At 42.7% G+C, this 16,653-nt stretch overlaps 1 protein-coding gene across 1 annotated transcript in view; it reads right to left on the bottom strand.

The window, feature by feature from the left end:
* The window catches only part of si:dkey-288a3.2 (protein phosphatase 1 regulatory subunit 37), a 63,053-nt gene that overhangs the window by 26,698 nt on the left and 19,702 nt on the right, over positions 1-16,653 (bottom strand). The window contains 7 exon segments of the mRNA XM_054614522.1: positions 5,907-6,073; positions 6,980-7,121; positions 9,253-9,365; positions 10,705-10,860; positions 13,647-13,794; positions 15,244-15,363; positions 15,554-15,654. Of these exon segments, the coding sequence (XP_054470497.1) occupies positions 5,907-6,073; positions 6,980-7,121; positions 9,253-9,365; positions 10,705-10,860; positions 13,647-13,794; positions 15,244-15,363; positions 15,554-15,654 (947 nt within the window).

Genomic DNA, 16,653 nt, shown 5'->3' with positions numbered 1-16,653 from the left:
AAAGGATGAATTTATTTTGGTCATCAGAAATGAGATGTTCTCCAGTGAGTCACTTGGTTAAATGGTAGTTAAAAATAGTCTTTCCTCTATGCTCTCTGAACTATGTGAGCTGTATTGTGTGGTGTGGTTTCAGCAGTAGGTGACTGATCTGGTAGGAGTGTGAACCCTGCCCCCCCCCCTCAGAGCCGTTCCCCGCTGCCCTCTGAGGCGTTGCCGGGAGGTTTGTTCTGCCTGGTTGCTGTTGTCTGCCTACGTACTCTGTTCCCCAGAGCACCGGTGTCATCATGATGCAACTGAAACCTGAGTGCCGACTACATGCATGGTCAGGCCGTCCTGTCACCCAGCCACCCTACTGGGACTGACCGTGACAGAGACGGTGCCCGAAAACACACCCAGAGACCTCTTTGTTTCACACTGTTCCTAAAATAAGACTCCGCGCTCCTTCAGACGGTGCCCTCTGTGCGCTGCATTTCCCACAGCAATCTCTCCACAGACCCACACAAACACGTGTAACTGTTCTCCGATGTCACTTCTGAAACCTCTCACATTCACAGCGATGTGATCTAAAGCCGGCAGACTACTCTGAGGCGTGAACACACAAGGTTGTTGGATGAAATAAAGAATAGCCACAGCAGATCTTTTCAATGGATATCAACAAAAACAAGACATCTGATTTCTAAGGCCATGTTTCATTATGGCAGCATATTCAACGCTCGCTACAACCTTTATGTGGAAGGGTAATAAAAGTAGAGATCACAAGAACCATATGTTTAAAGAGTGCTGCATTGACGTTATGGTATAGATTTTTCTTCGGTATGGTTTGATAAAAAAAGGTTCACTGTGTTTCACCCTTTACTTTGCTATATATTTCTAATTGTCATAATTTGTATCCCCTAGTTTTTTTTTCCTCTGCTGTTTCTGAATGGAGATCACTCATGGTGAAATGAGATTTTAGCCAAACAGCCAAACTAGCCACTCTGTGAGGCTGTATGTAGCCAGTGCTCACAGCTAAATGCTAACAACCTCATGCTGCTCACAAGGACAATGTAAACATGTTATTTATTAGGATAAATGATACACATCCAAACCGCACAACTAAAACAACATGTATCCATAATGAAAGTGTATTGTGTACATCTACTTGTGTTTCTTGGCAATGGCCCGCCACACATTAGCTATTAACAACCTTACTTTGACAAGGCTGGAGAACCAGTGCAGGAACTGAGTAGGGCTCTCAGGGGCCGCACAGGCCCCGAGGTTCACTTGGTGGAAATAACTGCAAATGTCTAAGTTCTTTGGGAATATGCAACATGAACGTACACTGTAATGATTAAGGCCATGTCTTCAGACCGGTCTTCTCCAGAAACCCTGGTTCAAAATTCAGTGTTTAATTATTTCAGTTGATAATTATCTTACAGGTGCATATTTATATCTATATATCTATATATATAGATATATAAATATATATATATACATATGCAATGTAATAGATATATATATATATATATATATATATATCTATATATATATATATAAGGGCGGCTGTGGCGTAGTGGAGAGCAAGGTAGTTCTCCAATCAGAGGGTCGGTGGTTCGATACCCTTGACACATCGACTGCCGAATTCTTGGGCAAGACACTTAACCCCAAGTTGCTCCCGAAGGCTTGCCATCGGTGTGGACTGGATGTTGCATGAATGTTAGTTAGAGTCTGATGGTGGCACCTTGCATGGTAGCCTGTCATCAGTGTGTGAATGGGTGAATGATATGTAATATACTACTGATTGTAAGTCGCTTTGGATAAAAGCGTCTGCTAAATGACTGTAATGTAATGTAATGTAATATATAAATGCCATGTAATATATACATTACACCATTAGTAGAAGTTTTCTGATACATAACAAAGCTGGAGCGAGGTATATCCCAGAATAGCAGTACTGGTTGGTTTCTATGGCTCCATATCCACAGTACATGATGGATTCTTAAAGGCAACAGAAACGTGGGGGTCAATAGGGGCCCACAGCTCAAGTTAGCCCCTTGGCCTCGTGGTGGGTAAGTCTGGCCCTGCAGCTTGGAACAACGGCTCCAAGGTAAATGACTTTTTATTATTCTTGAGACACAGTTAAGAAAGTTAAGGAAGTAGACTCTCTTATTCAGTAATCTGAAGGCCTGTTCTTCCTGCAAATGTGACGCGTTCCCCAAAGTGTTTCAAGGCCTCAAAGTGAAGCTCTTCATTTCTAACAAGCATGTTGTCACATACACCCGATACACTTTATTAGCTACACCTGCACAATCTAAGGCAATTCAGTACATGTGTTCTGCCATTAATTCTCCTTTCATCATGCATATCATGATTCTTTTACAGTCATAGTTAATTCAATTCTATGTTTTAAGCATTTAGATTATATTAAGTAATGGTGTGGCATAATAATTACCAGCGGTTATTGTTTTGTTTTGTGAGTCTGTGTGTGAGTCATCATGATACCCCCCCCCCCACACACACACACACACACACACACACACACACACACACACACACACACACACACACACACACACACACACACTTTAGTAACACATAATTAGGAAAACCTATCCATAAAATGTATATAGCTCTCACTTTGACTTTAGTCTCAATAATAAACACATCATTGAATTTACACATTTCTGACAACAAAAACAGCACATTATAAAGCCCCACAAAGGTAGAATTTAGGGCAGAGTAGAATTGTAATAGATTGCACAGGTGTAGAACAATGGCCTCTGAGTGTAAGGCTTTATTTAACAACATAGAAGTAAAGTTAGTAAAATATACCTCTAAGCATTAAGATACTTTAGTCTCCTTCTGGCTTCCTCTCAAGAGCCCACAACTGCTCCTGACGCCCCCCTTCACTGGACCACTAAAACAAACTACTGAACCTCCTTCCTGTTGCCACTCCTTCCTGCACACACACACACACACACACACACACACACACACACACACACACACACGCTGCCATGCTGCTGTAATTATCACTCAGTGAGACAGCGTCTAACAGCTCCACCGTGCCGACATGCGACATTCAGGAGAGGACACTCTGCAGCGTTATCGCTGAACTCCTCTGCTGGAGGACGGCTGACAGGACGCTCACGTCGGCTAAATCCAAAGCCAAATATTTAAGCACCAAACAGGTAAACAGGCTGCCGAGGCCGCCTCGCCCGACCCGCGATTAAGAGAGCGCCGGGCAGGGGAAGTTTAGTGCATTAGCCGGGTTGACGGAGTCCCCTGATAAGGATGTATGAACAGCTCCACCTTGCAGTGGCTACAGAGAGAACTTGCCCACCAGAAAAAAGACTGCTTTCCACTAGGGCCAGGGTGCATGAATATTTTAGATGGGTAAATAATGAATAATTAACAGCAAACAGGCCAGTGATCAAATGGAGCAGCGTGGCAACAGACATGAAAAATCAGACTCTTGTAAACAAAGACAAGAGGACCCAGATTTCCTCCCCTCTCGCCACCTTCTTTTTTCCCCCTTTTAAATATGCGCATCTTCAATCGCCCCCCGCATAGCCGTAAAAACCACACACATGCAAAAGACACACGTACGAACACACAAACTCCACATCAGCGACTCTGTCAAATACACACAAAGTGCTGCCATAACCCCTCCGTCACTCACTCACATTCATACCCACACTTATTTTCCTTCAGACGAATGAAATTTTCACGTATTCCTTTGGCGACCCGGGGAATGTGACTGAGCGAGAACACTTGATCTGGCCACCCGCTGTTTTCTGATGGAAAGATTTGCTTTTTAATACAATCGTCACTCCTCCCACCTGGATATGCCACGCCAAGACAAATCCCAGCTGTGTGACTCCAAAACCTGACAGAGCTTAAAAATTCCCTTATTACCATTCCTCTAAAATATCCAGCCACACTAACTCCCGACAATGGTGGAAATGCTAATCACGTCTCTCGGCGGCTTAGAGTAGCATGAAGACAGAGCCGCCAATATGGAGGCTTTGGTGCGTGTGCAAAAGTGAGGAAGAAGCAGAAGAAGAGGAAAACGACGGCAAGGAAGAAGTCCCAGCTTTAATGACACACATTCACAGAAGCGTCATGGCTCTTAAAAGCTGCTTCTCCAAAATCTGTCGCATCTTGCCGTTTGACTTTAGCCAGAGGAGACATTTCATAAAAATCAGACTTAATCGTGTAAACAACACGCAGACAAACAGAAAATCACTGCAAACAAAAATAAAACAACTTTGGAAGCTGTGCACGGATCGCCTTCAGAGTTAATTTTAAAGTAAGCATTCCGTTCCTTGGAGATTTTAATTAATGCTTTAATATGCAAATAAGTAAGCAGAGATAAAATCATGACAAACAGATGGCAAGTGTGGGTAATTATTTTGTGAATCCAGCAGGGGTATGTATTAAAGTTATGGCATCGTTTTCCTCAGGCCTCTGCAGCCATGGATGGTGGAGAGGGGGGAAAACCAAGTATCACTGATGAACTGAGACACAAATGACTTACTCGTGTCTCCAAATGACAGATGAGACCACAGTGAGTCTGAGTACATCACAGAAGACAAGACGTTAAGGATAAGTAATCCTCAGTCACCAGTACCCCTTCATTCTAAATTAAGAAGGGAAATTTAAATGAAAGCACCAACAGTCATTCAAATGCCATTCAGACACACAAAGTGTATCCGTTTTAATATGAGCACCATCAGTAGGCTATGCTGTTTAAAGCAGACAGGCTGGAGGTCCATTCACACAAGTCAAATCACTGTTCATAACACCAGGTCATGTTTTTTTTTTATGCCTTAAATAATCCTGTTGATCAAACAATCTCACCACAAGGTCTAATTAGAGACAGTTTTCAGATATATCACATGCAGCAGATGGAGTTGTTATGGATGTCATGGATGTTCAAATTTCAATTCAAGGACTTCCCCTTCATGCTGGTTCAAAAGTTTAAATTAGAAGTTCAACACTTTGCACGGCAGCTGGATTTTTGTGATAACACGAGATATCCTCTCATTAGGCCTCAGGTAAAGGCCTTTACAATCCAGGGACGTGACGAATAAACAACCCGAACACGCAAAATACTCTGCAAAAAGTCCAAATTAAAACTGGTTCACTTTTTCAATAAAAGGTTGGCATTGATTGGCGCAGGCAGAGTGTTGTATAACCTAAGCTACTGAATGTGATTTTCTTTTAGGAGAAATGCTCAGAATGAATGTGTGTTCCATTAGCGACACAGTTACCATTGTATTTGTCTGGGGCTTTTATTGTGAAAGGTAAGAAAGGAAAGAGTGGATCTGATCTTTGCTGCCTCCGGGTTGTACACTATGATAACCTTATTTATTATATCATCAGCATAATGTGATTTGGTTGATGCATTTATTCGCTTTAGCAAGTAAAATTTGTAAAATTTGAGTTCTGTGTTAAATTATTAATGACAAAAACAACAGTTCGTAAAAATATATATTGACTTGGAAATTAATCGCACAAAAAAAGCTCCACTGGTGAAGACCTTATTTGGATTCTGTCTGGACCACCTGTGATTTGGACCAATCAGCATCCTGTGAGGAGCTACTGTTGCAGCCCTGTGCGTGGTTTAGATGTGTGTGACGCAATGACACGGAGAGGCGACTGTACAACAATGGTGCTGCCTGAAGAGGTTAGCGTAGATGCTACAATAGCATCAGGACATGATGTTCTTGCTCTTCTTCAAGAGTTAGATTGACAGATGACTCGTCCAATCACCTACCAAGCAGATTAAAACCCACTGTAGTAGAGGGCAGCATGTAAGATCATGGAGTTAACCGCTACCCAACAGTACAGCTCGGTCTACGTCCTGGCGACCTGTGTTTCAGAGGATTCAGGTGTGTACCTACAATGCTAGCTCCACCTACCTGCTCCTGTGGAGGTATGTGGTCCAAATCCAGACTAGCAAGAGACCGGTTGATCCTCAGGGCCAGACACAAGGCCATCAGACCTCCAACCTTTACTTCATTCTGACGGAGGTCCAAACGCTGAATCTGACGACTCTCTGCAAGGAACTCTGCCAACGCCACAGCACCTTCACCAGAGAGAAGGTTGAAATGTTAGAGGGGTTTGGTAGTTCACCATGGTAGCTGCAAGCCTAGTTTGAGCTTGGAGCTTTGCTAGCTTCCCAAAGGAACCTAATTTAAACTAGACTGCAGTTTTTAGGTATGACTTTAACCACATTACTCTTCCACTGTGCCTTGGATTAAAGCTTGCTTAACTAGAAATTCTATGGATCGGTTTCAGAAACTGGCTAGAGATTAACTCCTGTACTCACAGGTGCTCTGCCTCTAGAAATGTTTTAGTAGTTGTTGGAAAATAATTGGCAGTTGTATTGATAATAAATAAAACACAAAGTCATAGATAACATTTGCTTTATCTTCTACAACACTCAATACCTGTGAGTTTTGGAATGTTTCAATTCAATTCAATTCAGTTTATTTTGTATAGCCCAGAATCACAAATTACAAACAAAACAAGCTGTCCTTCCCTTTTGTGGGACAAAACAAGCTCTTTAAAACTGTTTTGGGTCTGGGACATTGCAGCAGCCATTTCTTAGTTTAACATATTATAGATCAATTAATCAAGACAATAATAAGGTCTAGGCCCTGGGTTTCTCTTATTTAAGATATTATTTTTATCTCAATAGGGCTTCCTGGTAAAATGAAGGTAACATACAACACAGAAATAGAAATAATCAACAGTTTATTTCATATTTAAAATAATGATTGTCAGTTGCCTTCCTATCCCTATTCAAAACTAATCAGACATGCACGTGGTTGATGAAACCAAAGTTGTGAACCACATTAAACATAATTATTCCAAAAAGATATAGTTAATGATGTATGATAATGGGCATATGAGTACTTTGTGTCTCTTTCAGTTCTAGATATAAAATGTTGCTGCATGTAAAAGACTAACTGCACATCTATTGTTGTACCTTCACACGTGATGTTGGCCTGGGCCAGGCCGAGCTGGAGCAGCGAGCGGTTCACCATCAGAGGCTCCCTGATCACCTGCAGGCCCTCGTTCCCCAGGAGGTTCTCACTCAAATCCAGGACCTGCAGAACCTTCAGCCCGGGCTGAAAAACAGCATTCATCTCCATGTTAACCTCGGACTACACACTGTTCAAACTGGAATCAAGGACTTTTCACCGCTGTTTTAAAAATACAGTATGTGGGGCTTTAACACACTCTGTGTACTTTCAGTGTGGAAAGGCTGCACATTTTTATTCTTCTTTATTATTATGCGGTGATTATTATTCCTTCTCAAACTGTTTCCTCTTGTGTTAAATGCTCAGAACTTCTGTTTCCACTCTCCAGAGCCACATTAGCGTTGAAGGTTGATTAGCTGGCGCATAAAGCTGGGGGTGTCTGGGGCACAAGAGGCCCATGTTGCCCAACAGCTTGAAGAGGAACGCGCCACCCACTCCTCGGTTGCCCCCTCGCCTCACCACCCTTGTTAAACTCCTCTGGTCAGCGTTCTGAAGAGAGAGGGAGCGCGGGGGCGGAAAGGAAGCCAGGAAGGCAACAGACAGACCCGGAGAGCCTCTTCTTTTCGGAGTTAATTTGCACCGCGGTGACAACAAACACACTTGAGAGGGTCCCCCCCTTTATTTCCCCGGCACACACACAGGGGCACCGCCACATCCAACGCGTGGCGAGAAGCTTCTCCGGTGAAGAGGGGAGGAGGAGAGGGAGGAAGAGCATCTCGAATGGATATGCACGAGGGATAATAGCAGACAATTAAAGAGGCGACTGCGTGGTTGAGAGTGTGTGAGAGTCGAGCATGGTTGAAGCCTGTCAAACGTAAACCACAGGAGGGTTGGAGTGAGAAGTTTGAGGGGGGTAAGAGTGTGAAACCACCAAAAACACAGTATGCTTTCACACATGACATGCTGGCTTCAAACAAAAAAAACAACGGAGCACAAAAAGAATAAAAAAAAAAAAAAACAACAGCCCTGCATGACATACTCACCTCAGAGTTTGTTTTTTTAAAGAGTAAATTTAGACATCATAAGCCAAATTCTAGACCTGGAAGTGGATTTTGGCCCACATCTGCTCCCCTAGCAGTAGTCCTTCAAAAGATGAGCCGACAGGCCACGAGGACAGAGAGGAAAAGCACACAGACCAACCAGAAAGGTTAATAACAGCTCTCCTCGTCATCATATTCGACACGACCAGCTACGGCTCTAATTATCATCATTACGGCCTGCAAGGACATCTACTTATCCCCACGACTGGCAGGCCGCATGAGCAGCCCTCCTTAACGTGCATCTATTATTTAATCAAACTGTTCCTTCTTTTGGTAGCACTGGAGGAGACAGGGGAAGTGTGTGTGTGTGTGTGTGTGTGTGTGTGTGTGTGTGTGTGTGTGTGTGTGTGTGTGTGTGTGTGTGTGTGTGTGTGTGTGTGTGTGTGTGTGTGTGAGCGTACGTGGCAGGCCTTTAATTTCTAGCCTTTTGACTTCCACAGTCGCCACTGACATGACAGGAAGGTGCAGTTTATGCTGCCAATCAGGCGGAAGGAATGCATGTTATTAGGAGTGTACAGTGAAACGAGTGAAGGCGGGACTTTTTTGGAGGGGGGGGGGGGGGGGGGGGGGGTTCTCTGGATGAGGCCAAAGCAATATATATAAAGGAAAGCAGGTATCAGTGGGACGGTTTAACTGCATCAGTTACATCAGAATAGCACGAGGAACAAATCTATTAATTCAACACAAACAAAGCTCCGGTAACAAATTATTTTCCATTACAATTACAAGTACAAGTTATTTTAAGAACGAGAAATGACGGGATAGTGACTTGGATTATATTGCACAAGTTGCGAGGGAGTTTGTAGACGGATGTTTGGCCGTTGTGAAATGCGGCCCCTGTTTGTTTCAATTCATCAGGACTTTTCTCTCTGGTTGGATTCTCAGTTCACAGTGGAGGCATGAGAGAAAACAGCCCTCTCTTCAAGAACTCAAGGTAACACACAGCGAGTGATAGATATGCAAACGGTCATTTTGTGGGAGAAGTATTCCTTTGAAGTTATCTTGTGAGGAAAGCTACGGCGGCCATGGAGAAACCACTGCACTTACACTGAAGTTTCTGATGTCCATGGACAAAAGAAAGGTCTGTTCTTTGCCCTTAGAATATAATCATGTATATGTTGACTGATGGCATTAATGGGCTATGTTCTAAACTAAAAGCTGGAATCATGTATCCTCACCAGAGCTTTGGCCAGATGGACCATTCCATTTGCAGTGATGTGGTTGTTCCTCAGCAGCAGGACCCTCACACCTGCAGTCTGCCACCTCAGACCATCACACAGCTCCTCCAAACCTGCACAGTGAAAACACAACCAAACAACATTACATTATGCTAATTAGCTTAACAGGTTCAGCTGAACGGCTCTGTATCTGTAAGCTAAATGGTACTGACAGATGTTTGGTGGGAATGATGGAGCTTCAGTAACTATGAGAGGGTTGCTATGTGCTAAACCTTCTCACATGTGAGATCATCTTAAAGTTGGAGTGCCCATGTCTGCAAAGTGACAGTGTGAGGACCCCTCCCACTGTATTTACCTATCCTGTTGCGTTGATTTTTTTTTTTCCTTGTAAGCTGCTGGCTAAGTTAGAAGGGTCATTCTTTAATTAGCTGAAACTGAACAAGGGTTACTAATGATTAATAAGACTACGTATCTCAATTGCAAACAACTTCTGTGAACATGTGCTCTGCCTCTCGTTCACACCATGTTAATTATGAACATGTGGGAGTGCATTTCGCAGTGAAACAATGTTTTGCCTCAGGTTTAAAGGAAGTGTCTTTCAGAGAGTGAGATGGGAGATTTTTAACCATGTGACTTCTTCTCTCACCATAAATTGTTGTTTTTACGTTTCTGTTTTACATTAACTTGCCCTAATATTTTTACCAATAGTTTCAAATTGTTAAACTAAATCCTTTAAGAAACTGCTATTATATCATTGACTTAATTCATTAATCAGCACTTCACACATTGAGTGTGTGACGTATAAAAAGAAAAGAGATTCCATTGGCTGAATGTCAAAAGATGTTGAACTCTGACCTGTGAATTTGCAGTTTAAAGGAATAGTTGGACATTTGTCAAATCTGCTTATTCAAGCTCTTGAATGTCAAGACTGACCTCAATCTCATGTCTGTGCATTAAGTACAGAGCTAGAGTCAGGACCATAGACTCTATATATAGAGATGGAGGACATGACAGCTCCCAAAGTGAAGCCAAAACATCTTGATGGCCATCTGGTGGCTGGCTGGCATTAACCCCGCCCCTACGAAGCTAGCGGCTGCATATACATTTTTCCAAAAGATGGTTTTATTATTTTAGGTAGTTCTCATCGTGCTGATGTGTATTCAAGTTTTAATTTAACTGATAAGTTTTGTTTTAATTTGTTACTTGATGCTATAAAAAGGGTTGCTGAGCTGTGATTGACAGCTGCTATGAGTGATTCTCGGGAATTGTATCAGAGAGCAGATGTAACTTTAACCATCCATAACGGTCACCATGCCGTGTAACAGAACATGCATTGATTTGATCATATAATGGTTAGTGCTGCAGACACAGATTTTTTTGGCATATCAATTTGCCCTGCACAACTTTGAATAAACATATAGTTTTGTTCTGTAACAAAGCTGAACATCCTACCAGCATCTGATACAACATTGCTGCTGAGCTCCAGTGTCTGTAAAGTGGTGTTGTAGCGCAGCAGGTCTCCTAAATACATGGCATCCTGGAAGCTGTTCAGCAGGTTGTTGGTAAGGTGGAGCTCTTTCAAAGCCTTGTTTGACTTCAGTGCACCAACTACAAGCAGCGACAAGAGAAAAGATCAACAAAAGATGAGAAACCCGATCAAGAATTTACACAACTTAACGTACAATTAAGCTCCTCAAACTTTTGAATTAGTTTAAAGGACAAATAGTGGCAGACATGTAACTCGTCTGGTTGAGTTAATATGACATGTGATGAATGTCCCCCTCCTGGTATGTTGAACGCTCTCACTACCAACTCCTCAAATGCCACCTCTCGGCCAGTGGCTCTATACTTCACACTGTAGCGCTTTAGGTTACCCTCTAGCTTCAGTCTTGGAGTCTTGTCAGTTTCCGCTTGTTTTATACATAGTGTCTTTTCAAAATAAACATGTATGTACAAACTAAATCCATCCACCGACCTCCTCCCTAAGCAGACCTCCTTGCTCTTTATACGTCAGTTGCTCTGAGACCTAATAATGGATGGGTGTACATAGGAGTTAGTTAAAAAGCCTGGTGCGTCATGCAGACACTTAATGGAGCCTCGGTCCGCTAGTATCCGCTGCAGGGGTCACTGACCGAGCGACGCAATTTGACAAACTGGGAGTGAGAACAGGTTGGATATGCAACTTAACCATTGGGTTACCACCAAACACTGCTGAACACAATTTATTTCCTGACGTTATTTGGGCTGGGTGAGTATCCTAAGTTGTTAGCTGAGCTGAGCTGAGCAGTAGCAGTGGTCGTTGATGGGAAGCCTGTTGGGGACCAGTTCCTTGTCACTGGGATAATGTGAAGCTCCCACATGTTACACACAGCTGTCGAAGCTCCTGGCTGGAAGGTAAAACGATCGGAGGCATATGTCTGTCTATAAACTCAGAACAACAGAGAAGTCAGAGTTTACGGAGATGTGCTCCTCTAACTTTGGATGGAAGCAGCTCCCCAACCCCCAAATTAAGACAAATCGATCTTTGTAAATTGATATTAGATATGATCCATTGTAGTATGTCCTCTGAGAAGCAAAACATGGGGGGGCTTCAGGTTGTAACTGTGATAGACTGATTGATGGTGAGTGAACTTGAGCATGAAAACGAAGCACAGCAGGACTCGCCGCCTGCTGCAATTACTGTGGTAAAGATCAAGTGGCACTGCGTCACCATTCTAACATGAACAGGACATTTTTGGAGCCAGAGTTGTGACTCCTCAGCACAGTGGACCTTACAAAACACCAGTTAACTTCCACAGCCCTCTCTTCTAAATGTCAGTGTCATTCAGAAGTCACTTTGGTACTTTTCCACATATTTGATGGTGTTTTGGAGAGATATCTTGTATTTGTATTCATTTGTGTAACGTGTACTGTACTGCGGTACACATGTGTCCGTGTTGCCTGGGCCCTCGCTGCCCCTCTCATCCAGATCGATGCGCCAGATTTGATCAAGCCTGTTGGGCTGCATGTGGAATGCCAACATTGTCATCAGGCACAGTGGGACCCAAATGGTGGAATCGGTGGGATTGATCTAGTCGAGTCCGCCGCGAGCGTCCAATCCCGCAATCAGAGGCCCCTCCGATCGAAGGCAATGATCCTCAGCCGGGACCCCCCGCCAGGGGAGGGAAGGAGGGGAGGGGGAGCTGGGCTTGGCTAAGGCAGAGAGGATGGGGTGGGATGAGAGATGAGCACGGAGGGGGCAGGTTGTTGTGAGACCCTAAAATATCAAAGAGATCCAGGAAATGGCAGAAAATGTTGGAGGAGCAAGTTGCCGTTGGGAAGAGTGGGCAGCATACTGCGTCCATTTGGTTCCATCTCTGCTCCCAGCTGAGAGGAGATGAGAGGCTGTGCTCACTGATTTTTTTCTCCCAAAAAATAGTCAAAAACAGGGTTTGTTTTACCATGACATCTGGTCATATACTAGAATAAAAAAAGATATTGTGATTTAATTTCATTATCCAACAAAAATGCATGTGACTGTCCATGTATGTGTGTGTGTGTGTCCATCCATGTGAAGCCCTCCACTCCCCTCTGAGTGCTGTGTTCGACCGTGGCTAGGGTATTTATATGTGTGTATACTCATCCAGTAATTGTGTATGTGTTTATGTGGGGGTCATGTGACCCTTCCAATATCCCACTCCCGCTTCCCCTTCTCCATCGTCACGGATACTGTTAAGAGACAGAACGGCAGCCAGTCAATGAAGGTCAGAGAGGACGGACCTCGCTATTTGTAGGAAACAACTGAAGTGTTCGTATGCTGTAAGTGTGTGAACAAGTGTGGGTGAGGTGGCATGTGTGTTTAGTATGCCTTGGAGGGTGTAGATACAATACAATGATGAAAAAAATGTGTGTATCTATTTATATTTTTGTTTGGGAGATTATGCATGGCTCCAACGTGTATAGTGAATATCTGCGTGTGTGTGTGCGTATGTGTCCTGGCTGCCACAGCCTTTATAGATGTGTGCAGCAGTGTGTAAAGTGACAGGTAAGAGATTAGAGCTGTAATCCGGGTCCAGGCCTGCAGAGAGGGTCACATGTCAAAATCTGGTCCTGCTGGCCATATGACACACACACACACACACACACACACACACACACACACACACACACACACACACACACACACACACACACACACACACACATTCACCAGTGCATGCAGGCACACATGGATTTACACTCAGAGTCCACGCAAAAAAAAAGATTAACCAAACAAAAGCAAAAGATCAGGATCGTTCAGTGAGGATGAACTGTGTGTGTGCGTGTGTGTGTGTGTGTGTGTGTGTGTGTGTGTGTGTGTGTGTGTGTGTGTGTGTGTGTGTGTGTGTGTGTGTGTGTGTGTGCGCACGTCATACCCAGTGTGTAGAGTGGCATGCCGCTGAGCTGGGCGTTATGAAGGTGCAGCACTGTGAGCCTGCTGGTCAGCAGAGCTTTGGATAGAGACTGGGCCGGGTAGTCAACCACGGGCACATTACAGATGTCCAGTCTGGAAAGACGCACACTCTGAAACACACACACAGTGAATACACACACACACTCTGAAACAGACACACAGTGAATACAGACACACACTCTGAAACACACACACAGTGAATACAGACACACACTCTGAAACACACACACTGTGAATACAGACACACACTCTGAAACACACACAGTGAATATAGACACACATAGTGAAACAGACACACACACACAGAGGAACAGAATGTCTAATCTCCCAGAGAAAGAACAATGTCGGGTGGAGGAAGAGCTTCATCATCACTCAGAGTAAAAGTACATGGGGATGGGTTTGGGATGGTGCTGGTGATAGGTGGAGGTTTGGATAGGTGTAGAATGGTACTGGAAGAAGCTGAGCAGAGATTTGGGCAGTTTACAAGTAGGTTCATTATTTTTTATAATATGTTTTGTCATATTTCATTTTGTGTTTGTGTCGACTTGATGAATCTACGTCCAATAATAACGGTCATGTTTTAGCTCAGGCTGTGTTTGGTCTCTACCAACTCCAGAGATACAATATGTGTCTCTTTAGCTGTTAAAAGCTACACCAATGTTCACAAGCTAGTGGCTCACTGTCTGTAGGCTGCTTCCAAAATCCAAAACCAGAGAAAAGTCTCAGCAAAACCAAACCTTTTTCTCATATTGTCTGTCAAAATATACCTGCATTCACCCTCTGTCTGAAACGCTCCGATTTAAACAAAATTGACAGAGCTGGTGTTACCACCGTTTTGAAATATACCATTTTTCTTCATAAATTCACGACTTTATAACTTCATAAATGTTTGAATGTGTCCTTCTCGTAAATGTACAACTTTAATCTTTGAGTGTTTTTATTCAAATGTAACCCCCTTCCTCCAGCTCTGTAATTATAACATGTTTTTTTTACCTACAGTGGCCCTAATACTCCGTTGTAGAGTGTGTTGCCCTCCAAACGGAACATTGAACTTTCCAATTTGATAAAGCAAATGTCAGTTCTCTGTAATGCCAAAGGACTGAAGATACCAAAATGGTGAAAAGAAAACAGTTTAAAAGTAAGTTTATTTCAAGAGAGAGAGAGAGAGAGAGAGAGAGAGAGAGAGAGAGAGAGAGTCCTTAGATTTGTGACAAAATAATCTTAACTGGAGGTCATGCTCAAAGTCATCGCATTGTGTTCCCTCATCCTGTCCCGCTTTGATCGCTCAGACACCGGAGCCAGTCGCTGGTAACATTTGGGCCGATTGTTTCCCCCCCACAGCTAATCAGTTATGCTGCTAATGCTATCTGCGATGCTGCAGTGAGGCGGCGTTTTGATGTGTTTATGCTCGTGTTCGCAGTGGGAGAACTTCTCACCCTGTTTGCTCTGCCCTGCATCTTCAAACCTTGTAATGTGCAACAAACTCACTTTCTAGGATGTACATTATCCCCCAGAGAAAGCCTACAAGAAAAGATTACTATTCCACCGCGTCAGCCAACCTGCTTTATCAAATGAGCGAGGGCCCTCCAACACGATGTTCCCATACTGCTGTTGTCAGAAATGTCAAGATGGGTTGTAGATTCATAGTACAAAATCATATCCAGCAAGGACGATGCTCCCTGCAAGAGAAAAAATAGTCAGGGAGAAAAAAAATGAAGAAAGCAAAGCGCCAAATTTGACAGGAATGTTATGAAGTTCTTTTTGGGCGGAAAAAAAATCGCCTCTAATCTGATACAGGAGAAGGCCTGAATATGAAACTGTGTTGGAAGAGCGAAGATGAGGAAAATAAGTTTTGCTCATAAAACTCACATTTTCCTCCAGTTGGGCTGCCTGCAGATTGATGAAATCAAAGTGCAGCGATTTCAGAACGACTTCCAGAGCTTCACAGGAGCGCTGGTCTAATCGCTCACCTTGATAGAGGCAAGCAATCAAACGGAAGATAATTGGGAGGCTGTTTGCTAACAGGCAAAATTGCACCGCTCTAAATGCGCTTTATCCTTTTTTTTTCTGAATGGAACATTTCAGCAGAAATCACGACAAAACAACTTCCTTTATGCGGAAAAGTTGATCTACATGCGTCATTTGTGTTTTCTTTAATAAAGTTCTGAGACTTAATGCGAAACAGAGAAAGAGAAATAATAACAGCTCCAGTTAGAAGAATACAATGCTGTTCCTCATGATTGGACTTCTGCGATATGAACGCGCCAGTGATTATTGATTACTGACTTCTGGCTGAAAGCTGTAATCAATAAAGTAACATACTTGTATACATAACTTTCAAAACCTCAAAATGTAGTCCAATACTTTACCTACAAAGACACAATAAGTATGGAATTAACAATTTAACATTTATCCATTTTACATGTATATAACATATATATATATATGTTATTTATATATTTATTTATTTATATGTTTATAATATTAAAGTACATTTACTTAAGTACAGGTGTAAGTTACTTTCATGCTACTTTATCCTTCAAAACATTTGCTACTTTTGTAAAATGCAAATAATTATTATTTAATCCTGAACCAGTTCATAAAGGACGTTTAGTTTTAGTAAGTTCTGTTTGCGTGTCAAATAATTGTCTGTTAAACTGTTCCGGTCAGGTTAGCTCCTGATAACTCATGTAGCACAAATACCAAGAAGCATATGACAACATTTAAAACCATGGTCAATGTTACTTTATCTAATATTTACATTTAAATAGTTTTTTTTTGTTGTTTTTTTCTGAGTTCCTGGTTTTCCTTTCTGTACCCAAGAATGACCCCACATGTGAGCTTTGCACCAGAACCAGGATTACATACACCATATTTGTAGGATGTATTTTACCACAGTGTGTCTGCAGAGTATCATGGACACATATATGTCCTTTGGTATGAATAATGTTCACTCTGAACAGTGTTAC

Source organism: Anoplopoma fimbria, chromosome 15, assembly GCF_027596085.1.
Source record: "Anoplopoma fimbria isolate UVic2021 breed Golden Eagle Sablefish chromosome 15, Afim_UVic_2022, whole genome shotgun sequence".
Classification (NCBI taxonomy): Eukaryota; Metazoa; Chordata; class Actinopteri; order Perciformes; family Anoplopomatidae; genus Anoplopoma; species Anoplopoma fimbria.
This window is presented reverse-complemented; position numbering and strand designations above follow the sequence as displayed.